This window comes from Phasianus colchicus, chromosome 2 (genome assembly GCF_987193195.1).
Source record: "Phasianus colchicus chromosome 2, bPhaCol1.hap1.1, whole genome shotgun sequence".
NCBI classification, from domain to species: domain Eukaryota; kingdom Metazoa; phylum Chordata; class Aves; order Galliformes; family Phasianidae; genus Phasianus; species Phasianus colchicus.
In genome coordinates this window covers 79,223,435-79,245,694 of record NC_143437.1, presented here as the reverse complement: position 1 = coordinate 79,245,694, position 22,260 = coordinate 79,223,435, and the positions used below count along the sequence as shown (strand labels likewise).

At 35.6% G+C, this 22,260-nt stretch overlaps 1 protein-coding gene across 4 annotated transcripts in view; it reads right to left on the bottom strand.

The window, feature by feature from the left end:
• Window positions 1–22,260, bottom strand: part of PHIP (PHIP subunit of CUL4-Ring ligase complex) — a 107,126-nt gene that overhangs the window by 37,471 nt on the left and 47,395 nt on the right. For 2 of the 4 annotated variants that reach the window (XM_031610834.2, XM_031610835.2), the window contains exons 16-20: window positions 14,215–14,343; window positions 9,099–9,324; window positions 7,286–7,423; window positions 6,032–6,215; window positions 4,977–5,100 (exon numbers count right to left, since the gene is read on the bottom strand). In XM_031610834.2, coding sequence (XP_031466694.2) covers window positions 4,977–5,100; window positions 6,032–6,215; window positions 7,286–7,423; window positions 9,099–9,324; window positions 14,215–14,343 — 801 coding nt within the window. The remainder of the gene's footprint in view (window positions 1–4,976; window positions 5,101–6,031; window positions 6,216–7,285; window positions 7,424–9,098; window positions 9,325–14,214; window positions 14,344–22,260) is intronic. The other 2 variants (XM_090136102.1, XM_031610836.2) reach the window with 2 other exon arrangements.

Here is a 22,260-nt window from a genome sequence, read left to right as displayed (position 1 = left end):
AAGGAAAAGAAGAAAAAAGGAAAAGAAGAAAAAAGGAAAAGAAGAAAAAAGGAAAAGAAGAAAAAAGGAAAAGAAGAAAAAAGGAAAAGAAGAAAAAAGGAAAAGAAGAAAAAAAGGAAAAGAAGAAAAAAAGGAAAAGAAGAAAAAAAGGAAAAGAAGAAAAAAAGGAAAAGAAGAAAAAAGGAAAAGAAGAAAAAAGGAAAAGAAGAAAAAAGGAAAAGAAGAAAAAAGGAAAAGAAGAAAAAAGGAAAAGAAGAAAAAAGGAAAAGAAGAAAAAAAGGAAAAGAAGAAAAAAAGGAAAAGAAGAAAAAAAGGAAAAGAAGAAAAAAAGGAAAAGAAGAAAAAAAGGAAAAGAAGAAAAAAAGGAAAAGAAGAAAAAAAGGAAAAGAAGAAAAAAAGGAAAAGAAGAAAAAAAGGAAAAGAAGAAAAAAAGGAAAAGAAGAAAAAAAGGAAAAGAAGAAAAAAAGGAAAAGAAGAAAAAAAGGAAAAGAAGAAAAAAGGAAAAGAAGAAAAAAAGGAAAAGAAGAAAAAAAGGAAAAGAAGAAAAAAAGGAAAAGAAGAAAAAAAGGAAAAGAAGAAAAAAAGGAAAAGAAGAAAAAAAGGAAAAGAAGAAAAAAAGGAAAAGAAGAAAAAAAGGAAAAGAAGAAAAAAAGGAAAAGAAGAAAAAAAGGAAAAGAAGAAAAAAAGGAAAAGAAGAAAAAAAGGAAAAGAAGAAAAAAAGGAAAAAAAATCCCCCATGGAAGCACCTATCAAAGCAAGTAATACCACTGTTCGCATATTGTATCAGGGTAATGCCAAAGGGTAACAAGCTTTTTTGAGAAAGATACAGTACCAAAATAAGAATTTTTAAAAGTTGTTACCCATGAGGAACAAAATCACAGAAAGGCTGAGGTTGGAAGGGACCTCTGGAGATCATCTCAGTTAATCACCCTGCTCAAGCAGAGACCAAAAAGGTATATAGCTTTCACATCCTGCCAAAACAACTGCAATTTAACATCATTCCTATTCACCATAGCATTGCCAAAACTTGACAAGAAGCTGTAGGTGAGGCAGATTCTCATTTATTTGGTGGTGAATGGGTGGCAGTATGATAAAGTTTTGAGTGGAAAGAAAAGGTAGTAAAAGCTGGGATTTTTTTTTTTTTTTTTTTCCCCCCAAAATGGAAAACCATGACCAAACTCTTCAACAAGGGCTGAGGGAACACAGCTGATAGGTCTTTTTTCAATAGATATTCTGAAGAAAAGAGTTTGAAATTGCACTCTCAACTCTAATGGGAAGTTAGAAAATAAAGCCAAGATTACCTATGATTTGAGGTTCAATCATCACTCTCACTCTCTGTATACTTTGATGAACTGTCACACATGCCGACAAATACCTTGTATCACATCCAAGGCTTCCATTCAGTATTAGAGCACATCTATTGATACATTAGAAACTACAGCTTCTGTCAGAACAATTTTTCTGTGAAATACAAGTGATGGTATTTCCTGTATTTGAAAGGGACAGATACATATCATCTAGACAGAGCTGAAGGACTTCTTAACACCATTTCTGAAGACCGACTAATATAGCGGAAACTCAGAAGTGTCCCAGCAACTTCCAAATTAAAGCACTGCCTACTACTGTCCTTAAGACCTTGACTCCACAAGGAAGCACAGCGTTGCTATGCTTTTATAAGAGTTGCAGAAATCTTGATATTTTTTCTTCGCCAGGAGGATGTGCTTGGAGAATCATTCCTCCTTTCTTCCAACAGGAATTAGCCTTTACTCGTAAATTAAGCAGCAGTAGGTCACAAGCAAGTGTCCAATATTAGAACTCCAATATCAACAGATTCTCACAGCCTTCTTAAGATAAAGAAGGAAACTTCAGATTGTGGGTGTTTGTTTTTTTTTTTTTCTGCGTGTGCTTTTCCCAACGTTATATTTCAAACGCTATAAATTTAAAAAAATGGTTTGCCAAATACTAGACTTTAAGCAAAGCTACAGAAATTATTAAATATGTTATTCACAACTAACTTTCACAACACCCTGGAATAAAAATGTGTAATAAGACTTTGGAATCTCCTTAAAACGTTATTATAGATGCTTTCCCTATAAGCCTACACTTTGGCTTGAAACCCAAAATGCTATGGTTGGCTTCTGCTCTCCTTTCCATTTTTTTTCTTCCACATTTGGGTCATTTTATTGAGAAAAGAAAGAAAATATTACTTTATCATTATATGAACAAACAAATTTCACAGGTTGATATAAAAATAGCATTTCATACTGCACAAACATAACTTTAAGAAATTTAAGAACAATGTTCAACCTTTTTCTAGATTAGCTAATGTTATTGTAGAATGACATATAGTCTACAATTCTTTATGCTGTAACTTTTAGGCTTGAATATTACTGGAAAGTAATGTTTCCCCAATAATATGCTTGAAGTGATCCCCATCTTCTTTAGACCATAAGCTCTCTCACAAAACTCTTAAGAATTTGCTAAACTACAAAAAGGGTTGCAGTCTCAACATCACTGTAATATAAATTGCAAGGTATGAGTATCAAAATCTGCTGTTTCTGAAAGATCAGAAAGATTTAAATGGTATTTTCTAGTTCTATCTTCAATGAAATACAGACTGTAATCAAAGCCACACAGTCACTGTAAAGAATCGCAACAGAAAAGCTGCTGAGTTAATTTCTATTTAAAAAGAATCAAAAATACCTCACAACAGTTTCTGAAATTAGATCAGTCTTGCTTTGTTTCCCTTGTCCTTCATTTTATTACTGACATTACAGAAGATGACAAATTCAGATGACCATTCCAATTCTTTTGACTCTACAAAGCAAGAATGTATTCATGCTAACTGTACACAGCAACAAAAATTACTAAAATCACAGCATTTTATCTAACTGGAAAACTTAATCAATTGGGATCAAGCGCCATTTTCTCCCTGCAGATCTGCTTATTTCAGGTCCATCTGACATCTACTTACACCTGAATCCCTCTGACATTCATCTCAAGGGATTTTAATTATCATTATGCTTCTCATCAACTCAAGTCCTCCAGTAAGAAAGATTTAACAAAGAATAAACAAAGTATCAGTTTTCGTTTCTGAAATTTCATTAAAAAGAAGTATCATGTATGGTATCAGAAGGATTTCTGTAAGTGTCTGTAAATGAATTCACCAAGAATTACTAAATGATGAATGCATACTAAAAGGCAGAGATCTTGACTGTCTGTTCTTTCCTCAGAATAAAGGTGGAAAGTACCTAATGGGCTGGCCAAGTTACCTTACCCATAACCCATACATTCTGGGCATAAGAATCCAGATCACAGATCTTTCAGACCCAAGATAAATGAAGAGTACATTCTTCCCTGGGTTAACAGAAGAAAATGATAGAAGTTTTTCCTGAGCTACATTTTCCTCTGTAGGACTGTAAGGGAATAAATATCTACAAAGAATACAGGGAACATCTATATTCTTTTCTTTCTTTCAAAGATGTAATAAATGCAATTGCTGAAACCAAAATTCCAGACCAACTTGTCTACTCTACTGTTCTTATGCTCTGGTGATATTTTAAGAGAACTATAAACCAATTAGAAATACGAGGATAAGCCGGTAGAAATTCTCAGAGGACAGACCTTTTGACCGAGCCGTAGCTTACATAAGCAAGAAGAAACTCTACAATTCAGCATCAAAATACATCCCCTCAGTCCAACTTTATTAAAATTAGTGAGGCCCATCTCCCATTGTTCCCGAGAAAGAAAGAGTTATTAAATTTTATGATATTCTGTCATGACCACCTCCAAAACCACAAAGGACAAATACCTTCATATCTCTGGATACAAAATTCGGCAGATAAATTGCAGGAAAAAAAAAGTTCAATTATTCTTGAGCAAACACTTAATTGCAAAGCATGTAATTTAAATACAAGAAATTTGAGAAAGAAATTGAAAGCAGTACTCAGCATCTGAAATTTATTCAGTATCAGTCCCTTCCTCCCCAAGAATGCTAAGTATATATCACAGGAATTAAGTGTGTGGTCAATAGCTGCACAGTGTTTATACATTTGCTTTTTTAGAATTTTCCACATTTGACTTCATGATTTTTACTTTTCAGTGGACAATTTGCATAGGCATGTATTTTCCTAAGATCTTAATTACAGTCTCTTTTAGAATATTACAGAAATCGAAGTACGTGTTGTCCTTTCCATTTGTTTAACATTTACTTCTTTCATTACAGATTCTAGTTGGTTATTTAGCTTAAATAAATGCTAAATTATTGGTTGGTTATAAGAGCATAAAGAGAATGTGATGCACACATAAAACTGATTTCTAAATTAACACTGTGTAAAGTCATTTTTGTAAATACAGCCTTCATTTTCTTACTGCTATAAAGGCTGGAAAGATTAATTTTTTTTCAAAGGTTTATGAAAACATCAAGTCAGTTACGATGACAGTTTCATTTTTAGCACAGCCCGCTCCCTTCTTTCCCCTTTTACTCTTTTCTGAAAAATACATCCTGGGTTCAGCAAAATGCATGATTTAAGAAACACCACAGAAATTTGCATAATGCTCATTAGCCCAGCAAGACAGAAAATACCCAATTCTTCAATTAGAGACTAACTTAAATGCATTAAAGAACTATGACTTAAGTTTTAATTGAATGTTTCCACAGAACACTATGTCAAACTCTAGACATCTGCATCAAGATGTATTGATCAACAGTGACAGCCACCCTACAGCAAAACACATTCCCAGATCTGGATTCACAACGCTTCTCATGCAGGGGAGTTCTAAGAGCAATCTCAGATTATTCAGGGCATAGTGAAACATCAGTATGGACATATGTCCTCATTCTGCGGAGGTAAGCAAAATCCCATACCCCTGGCTTTCAAATTTAAAACTGAGAATAGTGATGTAAACTCATGCGGCCTAACAAACAGCATTTATTTTATGCTTTTTACTGTGATAAAGTACAAGTGTTTGTTTACCTTAGAGAAAGTAGGTATTTTGTTCTCTCTCTGAATGTGACTCATTACGTGTTTTCTTTTCTCTTCTGATCGATACACCCTTACTTCTTCCTCTCCCTTTGCTGTTCTCCATTCTTCCTGCCTACTGAAAATAGAAAATTAAGGCGTTAACCTTAACACAAAAATACTACCACTTCTCTATCAAGTCATGGAATAAACGTTCAATAGTTGTGACATGCTTTGAACAGTCATTTCTTTGTGGAGAGTCAGAACGGCTTCAAAATTACCCTTTCCAGATAAAGACTTCAAGTGGCAAGAATTGAGTACATGGCTATGTTCTGTTCAAAAGACATCTGATTCAACTATTCCCAAAGCCACTATTCTAAATTCAAAGGCAACTTTCTTGAAAATATTCTCAGAATCTAAAAAACGTAATTGAAAAGTACCTTTTCTTGGTTGTTTACAATTGGCACAATTTCTGAATCTAAAGAAAATCTGCACCTTCATACATCAACATAGCGTCTGTATTAATTATCTTCTCTTGAGAACATTTCCAAAACTTAACCATTCAGAAAATCCTCTGTTTACATAAGAATTTCAATCTTATTTCAAAAAGCTAGAGCAGCCCAAACGCAGTTAGTAGGGTTTTTTGCCTTATTGATAAAAGTATTTATCACAAGACTATATCACTGAACAAAATAAAGTTATTTCAAGTTTGAAAATCAAAGTTCAACTCAGGCACTTGATGGGTCAGTGCTCCAGCTGTAAAATGCCAGGAACAAACACAACTGAAACATATTGCAATGGTATGCCTCAAGTCAAAAATTATCTAGGCAGTTAGACTCTACTGCAACTACAAGTTCAATTATCATTTGCAAAATCCTTATTTTTTATTCATATTACTTGTACAATTCCAAGATTTTTACAAGTGTCAAGGAAACAAGAACTATTTCACACATATTGATTTTACAAGAATTAAGACCACGGAAGAGAGAAGCACAAATAGGACTGTGACACTGTTTAATTTAACAAAGTTCACAAAATTAAAATATTCTGCAAACTGGACCTTTGCTTACCTGGCCACACCAGAAGACAGTTCAGGCACCACAACCCTCCGGCTCCAAGCCACGAGGTCCCGCTCAGTTGCTATTTCACTTCTGGGTGCATTACTGTGCATCTGACGCACACCTTCTATTTGCCCACTACGTCTTAACCCTATATTTGGTGGTGAATGAACTTCAGAGGTAGAACTTACAGATGCTAAAAATAAATAAATAAATAAGTAAATCAAAAGGCAATAGTTGTACTAACTGGAAATTGTTAGGGTAACATCCAAAAATTTCAAAATGCTTGGAAAGAAGGAACAAGTTCGTTTTAGTTATTATTCAGGAGAGAGCAAATATTAAAGCAATTCCTATAACTTCCAAAGTTCTACAGGGTTGCAGAAATCCATTTTAAAAAGTCATTCCAAAAAGGAATGGAGGCATCAACACACAAGAGAAGTAAATTGTCAAGTGTCTCATTGGTTCAGTGTTCTTATAAAATGTCTTCGAAAATGTTTACAAGAAGATATTTTGTGCTACTGTTCTCTAGAATGATTTTACATTAAAAAAAAAAAAAAAGGGATCTCATGCAGTCAGCATATTCCTTAAACAATTTTCTACCTTCAAAAAAAAAAAAAAAAGCCACAATACTGCAAAGTACTAGGAATCCAAACTGTAAGATTTTCAAAAAAGAAACCCAAATGATCAAAAACAAACAAAAATCTAAACATAACAGCAACAACAAAAAAACCCTATACATGCAGCATCCTACAAACACCCACAATCCTAGCAAAAATTCAAGCATTTTTCCACAATTCACACACGTTATTCTTGCTTATTCAGATAGATCAATCAAGATTCTTTCATTATTATTTTGGTTTTTTTTAAGCATTGAAATCTACCCTGTAATCTACAGTAAAATATGGAATAGCTATTATGAGATACAAGTAAGCTTTTCCTTCTTTCTCCCTTCTGTTTCCTTGTTTGAGACAATTCAGATTTCCCTCAAATAGATGGGCAATTCCAGATTAAACTGCAGAATAGTTACACCTAAGGGAACACAGCCACTGCAAATCCTCTGAGTGAGCACACAACTTAAAGATAATTTTGTCATGTGAAAAATTATGAAGTTTTGCAAAAGTAGAAAAACGACAGGAATAATGTCCTATCATTCTGCACTTCTTCTCTAGTAGCTCAACAAAATCATACAACATGAAATGCAATTAGCATTTTTCCAACTTTCAGATGGTTAGTTGGAAAAACGCTCACCACAGGTGTGTAATTTACCTCTGCTTATCCGGCTGGTACTACTAGTTCCTGCCTCCCCAGAACGTCTCTGATCCTGCTCTTGCTGAAGTCTTTGAATCATGCTATCCAGTGGGCTAACTTCTTGGTTTGCTTGTTGACTAAGGACTTGATTCAGTCCTGTAGAAATAAAACACACAAGAGAATAAACACACAAATATTAAAGAATCTTGTATTACAAACTGCTCATCTAAGTTTTTAGCTTTCAAATTTACAAGTACAGTACACAATAATTTGATTAAGTATTGCCTAAGCATATTTTTAATAGTCTTTTCCTTGGTGTTCTTGTTTATAAAATAGGATAACTTTTTCTTAAGTTCTTGCATTAAATTTCCTGGAGCAGGGTGAAGGTGACCACTAATTCCAAGAAAGGTTTATATTTGATCAAGTGCAATCAAAATAAGAAGCTTAACACAACTGCTGTTACCTTTAATCAGTTTAAACCAAAGGTTACACAGTACTGGAACAGGCTGCCCAGAGAGGTCGTGGAGTCTCCTCCTCTGGTGATATCCAAAATCCACCTGGACACTTTCCTGCATGACCTACTGTGACATGCTTTAGTAGGGGGGTTGACTAGATGATCTCCAGAAGTCCTTTCTAATGCCTAGAATTCTGTGATTCTGTGAACTGTGTGCTCAGCCTGCCCCAAATGCATCACAGAACACTTTAATCAAAACTTCAATTAAACACATGGTGGGGTGGTGCCTGAGCAATTCTTGTCAACAGAAGCAGAACTTGCAAAACTCTGTAATGAGGGGTGACAGTATTCAAAGAAACAAGCTACAGAAACTGTTTTCCCACTATCATCCAAGGAGATATCATGGTATATACTTTGAAAGACGAAATACTCAATATTACAGCAATTTTGCTACAAGATACATAGCTTTGACTGTGGCAAGAAAGAAGCCACGTTGATTATGCTATGCAGTAAGAATATAAATATTTAAGACAGTGCTCTCAGTTTTTAAGTTAGTTTAGTTGCAGTCAACTTCACCAAAGCTGCAGAAGTTTGAAATCAAGAAGTGAACTCTGGTATAAGCACAGTTGGATGTTTTCTGATGTGTGTAGCAAGGCAGTCAGATTTATTCACTGATCTCATAAGTAGACATATTGTCTTATGAAAACAGTTGGAAATATTACAAATAACGCCAAACTGATCTTAAAAAAAAAAAAAAAGAAGAAGAAACCACTTCCTTTTCTCCATCCATATTTCCATCCACATGGACCACATCTAGGTAGTATTCTACACAGTGACAGACAGAACATATTCCTGTTCATCACGTATAGTATGTGTGTACTATAAGACTTCAGAAAAATGTCGTAGATTTTCCATCCTTATCAAAACTTGAGGTTCTCATAACAAATCAAAGTTTAAGTACAGCTGACTGTCTTTATCTACAGAGGAAAAAGACCTGTATGTTTTGTATTTTTCTCTTCTTTCAGGTGTTACCTGTCACAACTGATCTGTGGAAGACCAGACTTTTAGGCTTTTTGATGTAGGATATCTTAAACCAAAGAGATCAACTGAAACCTCATTCAGCATCATATGCTGTTTTCAAAATGAAACAAATTCCAAGCTAACTCGTAGCGTAGCATCAACTAGTATTAATCTGATTGATGACAAATAATTACTTGTCTGTCACTAGCAATCAGTGCCAGAACAATGCAATTTTTCAACATTATATGAACTGCTACTCCCAAAAATGAAAAAAAAAAGAACATAATGAGAAGGAAAATGTGTAACATTTACAGGCAACTACAAATGCTACAGTGACCAAAATGAAGTTTTCCATACCTGAAGATGTCACTCCCATCTGAGGAATAAGCTGTTCCTCCCTGCAGTTTTCTCGACCAGGAACCAGCCTTTGAAACCTTGCAGGATGCGGGTTGCCATCCACATCAACCAAAAATGGGGGAGGCATAAGGTGTGGAGCCTGCTGTGTTTGTTCATCCAGGACAAAGTTGTTGGCATCACGGATAAGGGGCCGATAATCACTATGAAAGAACATCTGATCTGCTATCTGTAAACAAAGTCATTTTGTAATATATATATATATATATGCATATATGTATTTTTTCAAAAAGACTAATAAACACACTGAAGAAAATACTGCCAAAAATTTTTTTAAGTGTCACTGGTGGTCATAAGCATAAGCAAGACTGTAACCTGCTCTGTTTATCTCACTTTAAAGAGGAAAAGTGACTATCCTCCAGCATTCACTTTATATATTCACACCTCAAAAAAAAAAAAAAAAAAAAAAAAAAAATTGCAGGTTTGATGATGGAGAGCACTTGAACAGACAAATGGAGCAATTTTTACATACTTGTAGATGTTTGATGGAACACAGCATTGCATAATAAAAAGGTCACAAATTTTCACATACACATATCTGATAATGTAAACTATGCCATAGACTAATGAACTCTGGTGTAAGAAGAGAATAAGGAAAATATTTATCACATTGCATCACTGCCATATATTTTATCAACAGAAGTCAAACATACAATTTTTACTATAGTGCAAGATAAGTGAAAAAGTCGCAGTAGCTAAAATAGAACTAACTTGAAGCTGAAATCTTCAACTTCAAAATAATTTCAGTCCACTTGCTCATAATTTATTCTAGTTGATAATCCACAGACACTGCAGATAAAGGAATTCTTTTGTCCAAATAGTATGTAAAAAGGCTTTTGGAATCACCTCTCACTGGCACACACATCTCAACACTGCATTCAGAAAGACACTGAACCGTAAGGAAAAAAGAGAACAGAAGACAAATGGCAATGTATACTACACATCCCAGCACTACTTATTGACAAGCAACCCTCTTGATAATGCACATACTCTTTAACTTTTAACAAGTAGAAGTAAAATCATAAAATCATGATTTACTCATAAAGAGATTTCCAGTGCAGAATAAAAATAACTGAGCAAATGAAGCAAGGCATAGAGATCCCAAAAAGAAAAAAATTCTCTTAGGTGTTAAAAGACAGATATTTTAGCACAGTCAAAGGAGTGCCCATGTAGAAAACACTCTGTTTTCTGAATATGCTCTATCATGAACAGTTCATAATACAATTTCCTGTAATTTGTTATGTAGAAACCAGTAATGCAGATGTTAGAGCATCTGGAACAGATCATGTTCAGAGGCCTACACTCTCAATGAGGGGACGTAAGACAACCAAGAAAGAATCAAACTTGTCAGTTACAGCATCAGAAAGTACCTACATGCACCTGCACTATGCAAATTTAGAAAAATAAATGTGGGATCTGGACCCCACACAAATTCAGAAAAGTTACACCAGGAAGAAAATTCAGAAGATGCATGGAAAGCTACAGAATAAAAAAATTTGCTTTGGGGATTCAATGGGTAACCCTTACAAAGTACATACGGACAAGGCAACATCCCACATCAGTAAGAAGCCCTGGATGAAGACAGGTAGTGCCTCTGTTAACAAAGGCTGAATGAGAAAGATGCAATCCTTTTCACATGTTTCATTACAGTCAAAGCTTGCTTACCAACTTTGTTCCTTCAGCTCAGCAGCTAGCTCAACATGATAAAGATATATGTCCTTTATGAGGATTTTGCCCAGAATGTAATTGTAGAGCACTACTTTTACCTACTGCAAATTTTCCTATGAAGTATTTCCCACACTGAGAAAGATTCCAATGGTAAGATTGTTCAGATTGTGAACTTTAATGTCTTTTATGTTGATGGTTTAATGGGCTTTAATGTGTTTTGTTTGGTTGTACACTATTGTCCACATTCCATGCTTAAAAAACTTCACAACCAAGTGGAGACCTGGAAATTCTTCCACTCACATTCAGCATCCTCATAGCATATCCTCATGATCTCTGACAAGATCATAAGGGACCTCTTCACCATTACCTTTCCTTTGTACTTTGCAATGCAATCAGATATGGCAGAGAGTAAACATTTTTTTACTCCATGTTAAGAACAGCACTTCATGGAAAACCCAGGCTCAGTCCAACTCTTGGACGGAACTCCGCAAAGCATCTATCAGAACCTCAAGAATGATCTTATCTTCAGACTAGTTTGGGTCCAGAGAAAAATCAGAAGAATTTAGGGAATCTCAAATGGCTACATTCATTTGCTTACATGTCCAGAAGTCAAACAAAAGTACTAACGAACAGATCCACTTCCTGATAAACTTTTAGAGATTGAATTCACACACACACACACACAAGACACTATACCACCATTAGGACATACAAGACCTCTGTATTTCATACTACCTGCTTCAGGTGAGAAAACTTTCCACAAGATCTGAGTTCGACAAGAGTTACTTCTTTGGTAACTACACTACACACATGCTGAGTGTTCAGTTTCTCCAGATGGGCACACACACACACATGCAGAGATTTTTTCATTATTGTACCTATGCATCACACAGGAGCTGACAACAAGAAATAAGGAACCGTGGTTTGAACAATCAACATGGAAGTACTGCATCTTTAGGTCCATTATTCCTCTCTAGAGAAGTTTCTATCCATGCAAGAACTTCAGAAGTGTGCATGGGCTGCTGACAGTGAGCTCAGCTCATCCCTGATAATCTTCACACAGTCAGAAATTCAAGGAATTGATCTGAAATTGGCTCAAGTTCCATTAAATGGGTCAAATACTAAAGGAGCCAAAAGCAAACAATAAGCATAGTCCTTTTTTGGACTCCAAACATATGCATCATCAAAAAAAGAGGAAAAAAAAATCACTCCAGAGCCATCACTATCATGGCCAAGATCATAATGGAGGGAGGGGGAAAAGATGACTGGACAGTGTTTCCAGTCAGCTAGAAAAAGCAGACAGTATTTGCACAAACATTTTTTCATGTTGTGTTCAGAAAATCAAGAGCCTGCTCATAGCAAAGCTGACATGATTTCAGCTGGAATCTTTGCCCTGAACAGATCTCACAAATGTAAGAGTGCAGAATTGGTTATCACGCTTCTTCATCCTGTAAAAATCATTCCCCAAGATGCATGGAAACCACTTTTAAGCAAAACAAAAAACAAAACAAACAAACAAGAAAAACCAACCCTGTACTTCCTACTAGCACTTATTCCCACATGATATCTGGGAAACCAGACTAAAAACTACTCCCAATTAAATCAACAAAAAACAAGGAGCTGAGGGTGAGACACCAAAAAAACAGAGCACCAAATCCCCAGCACCTATCAATATATATTTACCTTTCTCCATAAGGCAGGAAGACAAAAATAAAAGAAGAATTGGAACAAGAAATGAAAGATCCATAACTTCTAAGCTGACATTTAAGATGGAGATGCAAATCCCATGTGTTCCCATTTCTTCTATGGTCAATAATGACAGGATTACCACAGTAGCAGCTGAAGAGAACAATTTTAAATCACAAATAACTTCAAATTTTTGAACAATCTTTTCTTGTAGACTGCAGATAAAATTCCAAAGATCAAAAGGTCTGTAATATTCAAGGTGTGAAAACTGTTTTTCTTCAAACAGGTCTAATCCCTCACGAGGAATGTTTCCAGATAGCTACAGAGACTCTTGGTCCATCACAGCAAAGACAATAACTGCTTTTTGCTCACACTTCATTTCCAACATTTATGAGTTTCAGGGGATTATGCACTACCAAAATGATTGGAGATAAGACTAATTAATGAACGTGGTGAGAGTAATCACATCAGGATTTAAAGTTTAGAAGAATAAGAACACTGAAAGACAGAAGGACCTTAAAACTGATCTGATAATGCCAGTGGTAACTCTGCTCCTGTTTGTCTTCCTTGAAAGAAAATGGAAAATGCTCTGGTGGATTGAGCCGTAGTAATGACTACAGTTGCTATCCTCCAAATAAGTGCTTCAAGTTATAGTTGAGAAATATAATCATAAAATATTCTAGCACGCGATGCTGCTGACATCAAAATAAGAGCCAGAACACAAAAGAAATAATTGCAGTGGTTTATATGACAAAGATTAAAACTGCTTTTGTTATCTCTTCTTCAGGCCCCTCTGCACTAATATTTGACATGGTGCTTTTAAGGCCAGTCTGAGTCAAAAGTAGAAAGCAAAATCCAGAAGCCAGCACTTCAACAACCTGTAAGTACTAGATACCAGGTGCACATATGAAAACTTTGGAACAGATATCTCTGTTTAAGCCTAGGAAAGGAAAGAGACATCACCTCATTTCTGGGTGATAAAAGAAAAACTCTTAATTAGTACTCCTAACTAGTAACCTACACAGCTCAAAGGACATGCTCATCAACAGGGAAAAACAGACCACCATAAATTATTTACAGCCACGAGGGTCTGCGGCACAGCCAAGGCACCTGCACTTAGAATAACACTGAGTGTAGTCTTAGAATAAAAATGTAACATTTTAATTACACAGTAATGGTAGAGCATTGCCATGTAAGTACCATGGCATCCCTGACAGCAGAAACACAGCAGACTTTTTTTTTTTTTTAAACTAGAACATGTAATACATTTGCAGTAAAATAATTGTCATTCAGGCTACGCAGTGCTTCAATACAGATACCAGGAGTTGGTACTATTACACCTCCCCACATTTTTCATCTTAGAAACAAGAAAATTACTTAAAGCAAAATATTTAATTATTTCCAATTCCATCAGGTGGATCCATAAGGACAGTGGTAACCTCACTAATTTCACTGAGGAGACAGTGACTGGGTGATTTTTTTATTTTTACTTTTAATTTCCCATGCAAATAAAACATGCTTGACAGCATGTATCTGTAGTTGAAAACAAAAGACAGTGAAAGAAAACATAGTGTCAACAACAGGAGTCACACGTTCATAACTGAAAAATGAGTTATGATGCACTCTCTTGAGCTAAAGCTCTAACAAGGTTTGCATAAACACGTTCAAAACAGATAAACATTTTGACACATATCTTGTACTGTACCTTGTCATATTTGCTACTGGAACCAAAGCCAAAAATCAGAAGGTGACCGTGAGAATCAGTACATGCAAAATGCTGCCCATCAGGAGAGCACTTGCAGTCAAAAACTGCACCATGTCCTTGTCCTTCAATCTGAAATACATCAATATACAAAATGATTAAGTTACCAGAAACGAATTGTTATCAATTATGATTAGCAAAACTGTGATGCTGATGTTGAAATTTATATAAAATCTGTAAAGTAGTGTACTGCTAGATGGAAGTTCCTTTAAAACAGCTTACTTTTTTGGCTATTCACTTTCCATTGGATTTTTAAAATAATGCTCATGAAAGATGCCAAATTGATAGTAGTAGAAACTGACAGACTTAATCCGCAAAGCAGGCACAGTACAGGAAGTGAAAATAAAAGCTTCCCCTTGAACGTCCTGCTAATAAACCTAAACAGAGAGCTGGGTCCAGTTCAGGGCTTTAGTCACTACACCGTTTCAATCCTCTGCCTCTTTGCTAAGCTAGCCCATAGCAATGGCTGCTGTGGTGCTTCAGGACACCTGCCCACTACAAAACACACTGACATTGACAACCCACATTACACAACTTAGCAACTGCCTGTTACTGTAATTCCTACTCCTAATTTATTGGAGTGGGGGAGGTTTTGATTTTTGTAAAAACTCCACTTTTAAAAAGGAGAACTGCAAAGATTTTAAAAAAGGAATTTTTACCTGATACTCATTTTCTGTTTTCCAGTTCCTTTAAGCCAGAACAAATGGGTTTTTGTTTTTCCCTGCAACCTGTCAATCAAGCAGAGGTGACCAATCACCACTCTGAATTTTCACGTCTTCAGCACCTCTTCAGAAAGCCCCTTTCTATTCTCCCCAGTAAAGGACTTCTGGATTTTCTTTAAAGCAAAAAAAAAAAAAAAAAGAAGAAAAAAAAAAGAAAAAAAAAAAGTAATTCTTTCCCTAGCTGTGGAGGGCCTGTATACTGCCAGAACAAACAACAGCATTTAGCTTGCACGCAGAAGCACTATGTACTTCAACAGCACCTTCCAGAGGCCATCAGCATTACTTCTAGAGTTAATGAACTAAGCCTCAAAAATCCTGTGAAGCAGCCAGTGCCTTCACTAAATTGCAGACTGAGACTAAGGCAAGAAGTCCACTTCTTTTGCCCACGGTCCTACAGCATTCCTGCTCCCCTGCACACCCTCCCGACAGTGAAGGCTGCTACGCCTATGACCAGGGCTTCAATCATTTGACAAAGGTCTTTCCTACTACAAGTACTTTCCATCAAAGTTTCTGGATTAGGATAAAAAGAACATAAATCAATTCAAGTTTTATGTTCTATTTTGCCCATTATTCCAGAAGGAACAAATTCTTGATAGAAGTGTCCTATAGAAAAAGATGGAAAATAAAAGAGCTTCAAGTGAGTGGCACTAACATTGCAACAGCTAAGAACGCAGAATTACTTCAGGCTAAGCAAGATCCAACAAGGCAAAATGACAACTTTGTGCTGCTTTTTGCATACAGAAAGCTCATCTTATTCAAGGGAGGCGGTATGGAGAGGCAGATAAAAAGGGGAAGGAATTCCATCCCAAGTGCAAGCTTTACAGATGTATAGGAAAAATCTCAAAAAGAAGTACATACATAGAGACTGCTGACTGCCTTACCCCAACAAAAGAAACATAAATGTTAGAAGGCTTGATACTTTAAAGTTCCTCATAAACAGAATTTCACAGTCCTCCTATAGAGCTCAAGAATTGAAGACCTTGTTTCATAAGGAAAACAAAGCATGACCAGGGAAGAACTACTTGCTAACTACCGTGGGGAGAGAAACTTAAAAATAGAAGGAAAATAAATCAGGATCTTAGACTATTTTTAATTCTTCCCAGCAAGAAATGGCTTAGATGGACCATTTTCAAGAAATTCCTGTATTTTAAGAGTGAAACATTAGTTGGAAGACATTCTCTTTATGTAAGAAAGAAAACAGTGATTTATTTATTCAGTAATTAGCACAGATTAAATAGTTTCACTCTAAATATGGTCAGAATCTGGTGCAAAACATGCTTATGAAAAGGACAGAAGTAGGATTGTTTAGTACAACCCCTCAAGTCTGGTGTACCACTATTTGGAAATAAAGACCCTTAATATTACAGAAACAAAAAATTACTCTTAGTGATAAGCTTCCAAGGCACAACTGCTATTAAAAGCAATTGACAAAGCCTGTCAGAGTGTGATATCTAGTGCATATATATGTACACACATAAAAATATTCTGATTTAATATATTACACTTTACAATGGAATTTCTTTAATAATAAAGCTAACACAGGACTTGGTCACTTGGAACAGAAATTAAATGTTAAGTTGCAAAAGGTAAAGCTGAAATAAATAATGAAGCTCTAACTTTGGCAAGCTAAATGTAGGACTTAAGCAAAAAGGAAGCCTTCCTCACTCCATCCCTTTGAAGTCAAAGGTACAAGTACTGTCTGAAGGCTGCATCCCAAAGCAAAATGTTTTCTCCTTTTTGAAATCTTTCCTTGCTGAATGAGAGGATATCTGTGGCAGGGAGAAGACACCACTCATGAGAACAAAAAAGCACACTGTTGTTAAGAGCTGTCCATACAATGTGAGGACTGCCAATAAGTCAGCACATTAAGACACTTGTTAGCAAAGCAAGTAGCAAAGATTCTTCAGTTACAAACAAGGAAGAAATTGTGGCGCATACAATGAAGAATAAGGTAAGATTACTTTTAGTATCAACAATTCCGAGAATTATGCCATTTGCATGCATTTTCATTTGCAAGGAAACAGAAGGACATTGGAATGTCAAAGAGAGGAATGTTGATTAAGAATGAAAATGGACAGCTATTCTTTTCCTCTCGGTTCAAAAGAGTTTGCTGTTCTTAAACCAGAGATAATAAAGTTGTGAAACTACAGTATAAAGTAACGTCTTAGATCCTCAAAGTAGTTTCTTGTTTGAAAATGGAAAAGTACCTAGAGAAAGAGAGAAGATGGAACTTTTTTGACTCATTATCAATAGATAGTATGAAAGACTTAGAAGCTAGTTTTTAAGGAACACACAGTACATGCGGTAGAAATCACAGAATCGTAGAATGGCCTGGGTTGAAAAGGATCAAATGATCATTGAATTTCAAACCCCCTGCTATGTGCAGGGTTGCCAACCACCAGACCAGGCTGCCCAGAGCCACATCCAGCCTGGCCTTGAATGCTCCAGGGATGGGGCATCCACAACCTCCTTGGGCAACCTGTTCCAGTGCGCCACCACTCTCTAAGTGCTCCTAAAGAAGCAGTAGAGGTTACCAGAAAACTTAGCAGATTTCCTTCATTAAATTAACTGATTTTGTATGCCAAGAAAATATAATTAATTTATTTAAAAACAAACAAACAAACAAACCCACAAAACCTAGCTGGATTTCACAGGCACAGCACTGTCACATGACATGGCACTTAATGCAAATGAAAGAAACTGTGACTGGTAGGAGAACTGTGCAGCAGGCAAAGTTACTAAGAATGGATAATAGTTTCTGGTTTTGAAAAAGACGCACAGAGCTAAAAGAATGCAAACAGCAAAGTCCCTCCATCCAGGTATTTCTATTAGTGACTACAGAAAAAAAAACTGTTGATGAAATGAACATTAGCAAATCAACCACTAAGAACAGTTGTGGGACACAGCACAAACAGTATCAACTGAAGCAATTAGAAGTCAACGAGAAAAAAATGCAGTAGGCCACAAATGTAGTAAGATTATTAGAAATAACTTACTAACGGAGCTCTGCCTATGCACTTCTACCTGTGCAGTTCCATCTCATCTTCCAACACAAGTCATCAGCATCATTTTAAAAGTCAGTGAACTAAGTCTTCCCTAGCCTGAGGTAGATAATTTCACATTAAGAGACTGAGGCAATTAGTTGGAAACACAGGAAGAAAGATCACTGACTGCAATGCATTACACTTGATGCAACAACAAAAAAGAAAACTATAATCCTAAAGCACACCAGAGGTACATCCAGACAAGAAAGAAAAGGCTCACAAAGGCTAGACAAGTAGGCAGTGAGACAGAAGAACTCTTCTAAAGGAATACAAATAATTTTTGCTTCCCATACTCAAGAGAAGCAAATTCCAACTGCAACAGCTACAGAGGAATGTTTTCACTTATCGTGAGAATGGAAAACCTCAGAGCTCAGTCTCTTAGCACAGACACTAAGGAAAGAGAACACATACTCAGAATCCTTTAGCAGGAAGACATCAAGTCTGCTAAAATGCTTGGGTACAAATGAAAACCAATTACAAGCAACATTCAAATTTGAGAACTAAAATTTAGATTCTCCCAATCACAACAATATGCCAGAACAACTTTCTAAAAATACCAATAAAAAGCAAAGATAATTAATTGTTATTAAAGCAAATAGACTCTTTTTTAAGTGTTGACACTACATTATAGCTGCTTAAATCAAGTCAATCTCCAGCTACTGGGAAGTCTCCCCTGCATATTTAGGTTCTCTTTTGCTCTAAGGAGCAATCTCTGATCTGTGATAAGCTAAAAAAATATCAGACTTCCTACCAAGTCCATTAAAATATCTTACAGATCACCCATGGGTGCAGTAACTTAAGATAAATCTCCAAGAAGTATTTACAATTTATTTTTTGTTACTAAATACTCTGCAAACTCAGTATTGCGTTTTTCTTTTTTCTTTTTCTTTTCTTTTTTTTTTTTTCCAAATTAACAGAGTATGATGAAGTCTTTACTCTTCCAGATATTTTATATGTCCTTACATATTACTCAAAGGTGAAACCTTTCAAAAAGATTTCAGTTAGTCTACAACTGACCAATTCTAAAGTAGTGCATTTAAAATCTTATTTTAAGTCATGCTGTGTTTCAGATGAGGTCATAGACTACAAAAATCTATATTATCCCAGCAAAACAGGAATTTTTTTCTGACATTATGAAGGCCACAATGTACAAAATAAATGGTCTTTAAATCTCCACTAATGCTGGGGATTACAATAGGTTGTCCATACGAGCCAGTGGCTTGCCTTTTCAGATATTAATCCGAACGAATCACCTCATATGGCAGAAACAATCGATGCAGAGAGTACTTTGTTGAGCTGCCCTGAATGGAATCTGATCTTCCATGCCATGCTTCTGAGAGGGACTACAACTTTTTAGTATGCCATTTAGGCTAACATTAATCGGGAAGCTGCCAACAAGACCTAGGTAGGCAATTCAGGCTTACTGATTAATGAAAAAGAAACAATGTTGTAACTGATATGATAACGCTGTTGGGGCTTCAAAGTTTATCAGGTTGCACTGAAAATAAAAGCAGCATGAGAACATAAGAAAACAGATCAGTGAGAGAATACACTTTCTTTGAGAAGATGAAATTGTTCACTAAGTTTTCAAACTAATGATGAGACCTCAGAAGAAAAGGTAGGAAAAAGACTGCTAAACAGACATAAGGAGGCACAGCATAGTAATTGCCTGTAATGAAGCATTCATTCAAAAACAAAGGACAGAGCCAACAATCAGCTCCCTAAAGGAGGAGCATGCAAAAAAAAAAGGAATTGCAACTTGGTAGTCTCTGCTTGATTGACAGCTTGCAGGAAGAAACCCCTTTGACCTCAATCAGTTGATGCTGTTTTAACACTGACACAGTAAATTCTAAAAAACAAACAAACAAAAAAAAGTAAGGATCAAGTTGTAATTAAATATTTAAATCATCAGTGGGGGATGGGGAGAGGGAGTCCGGTCAATTCACAAAAGCTGGACATCTCCATTATGAAACACATTACTACAATCACCTCCACGCCAGTTCCCAATTTTCCCTCACTTTTTTATATAAAAACTAAGATGTATAAGAAAAAAAGGACTGGGGAGAGGGAAAAAATATCCCTCAATCCAGTAGTGTGGCAGGCTCTCCAGTTACTTTAAGGAGGGTTACAATTACACCCTCAACAGTTTCCACTGTGTAAAACAGTAACATTCTTATGGGATGCTTGAACTGGATCAAGTTTTGTGCATGACTCTTTTAAGTCACTGTTCACAGCTTCACACAGATTCACAATACATCCAGACATCAAAGCGAAGTGAGAGCTTCTATTAAAATCTTCCAGAAGATATGGTATATGTTGCAAGGTTGGGAAAATGTAAAAGCTTGAAAGAAAGGCCTTGCAATATGCTTACCATCTATCTTAAAATCTTACAGTTGGAAAGAAATGCACTGAATCAGGAATACCAGACAAGTTCACATTAATTACGTATCAGCTAGCTGTAGATACGGAAACAAAACCTCAGACATTAGCTTCAGCATTGACATCCTTATATCTCAATGTCCATATGATTTTGAATTTTTGTATCTAAAACATAAAGCATTTATTTGCATTAACAGGTCTACGCATATTAACTAATTCCTGGCTGTAAAAAGGAATCTATTCACAACAGTAACTTCATATAGTGAATGTAAAACAAAACCATTAAGAATGTATCCACCTGCTTCAAGCTGTCTCACTGAGTGAGTGACAGTACGTATTTGCAATTTCAACAAGCATGTAATACAACTATGTGATAGTTGCCTTATATAACAATTAAATACAACTACCGCTTTAATATTATCACTACATTTGCTAATTTTTTGTCTGCATTTCTAGAAGTACAACCTGTTTCATTATGATATCATCTGATACTGCAGCAGCACATTAAGAGCTATTCTATTACAATCTTCACATAACCAGGAGAGAATGGCTTTACTAAGTATGTAACATCTGCTTGCTGATTCTACTTTCCAAGTGCTTTTAAAGACAATCAAATGAAGTAAAGCAATTTCACAGATCATCTTCAAAACACAAAATCTGACTTCTAGTTTCTTCAGCCCAAGGCTTCTCAAGAAAGAAGCAACCTTAAAAAGAAAACTAAGGACTGAAGAGATACATTTTTTCATAGAGTTGGATCTAAACTTTAAGACTAGTCAGAAAACTCAGGGACTTAGAAGTTTGTCTGTCAATATCCAGAAACAAATCTTACTGTTGTAATCATATCACAGCATTACCTACCTACTGCATAAGAAGTTAGCTATTGCAGCAAAATAATAAGTAAATCAGGCACCAATGAGCAGTTGTGTGTCCTCAGACGACCTTTCCAAAACTTTTCTACCTAAGTTTTGCACTGCTCTTAAAAAACTTAATAATGCTTTGATTCTCTAAGTGTAAAAAGCAGATGCTAGATTCTCATCTTCTCAACTGCAGACACAGATCTACTGAAGCAAAGCATTCTTCTTCACAGCTATTACTTCAGCAACACCCAGACATAATCAGTGCAGTATATAATTTCAAAAATGCACCTAGACTTCTATTTCTCTTAGCTTCATATACATAACATGGATGTAAAGACATTTTTAAAAAATTAATTTTAATTGATAATTACATTGAAAATAACAATATATATTCCTTTCTCCAAAAAATAAAGTTGAATATGACATTACATTGAAATTGAAGTTTCAACTAGACAAGCCAGTCCAAGCTTCTGGTCAACTTGGTAAGAGAGTGCACAACGCTAAACACTTTACAAAAGAAGAATTCAATAGTTATAAAATTCACAGTTTCATTCATGTTTTTATACAAGTACAAAATAAGCCTTCAGGTTTTTGGTTCCACCCACCCTCTCACCCCAAAAGGGTGTTCACCAAATTCTGCAATACCTTCCTAATCCCAACCAAGCACATAAGCACAACACACAAGATAAGCACAAGGAGCTTCAGAGCTGCTGTTTCCCACCAATGTACTCAGGAAGGCAAATGATTATATTTAAGTTCTGATGCAGCAACAGACTGCAAAGTCAGAATGACGCACAGTGCTCAAAAGGTCTATAAATATTTATTTCAGGTTCCAGTAGGATGTCCTTTAACCTCTAAACTCCAAGGATGAAAGTTTCATCCCCAGTTATCTTTAAGCACTTAAAAATAATAACAAAATAAATATAAAAATAATTAAAAGAAAAGAAAAGAAAAGTGCTATATTTACACTGATAAAATTGAACTTCA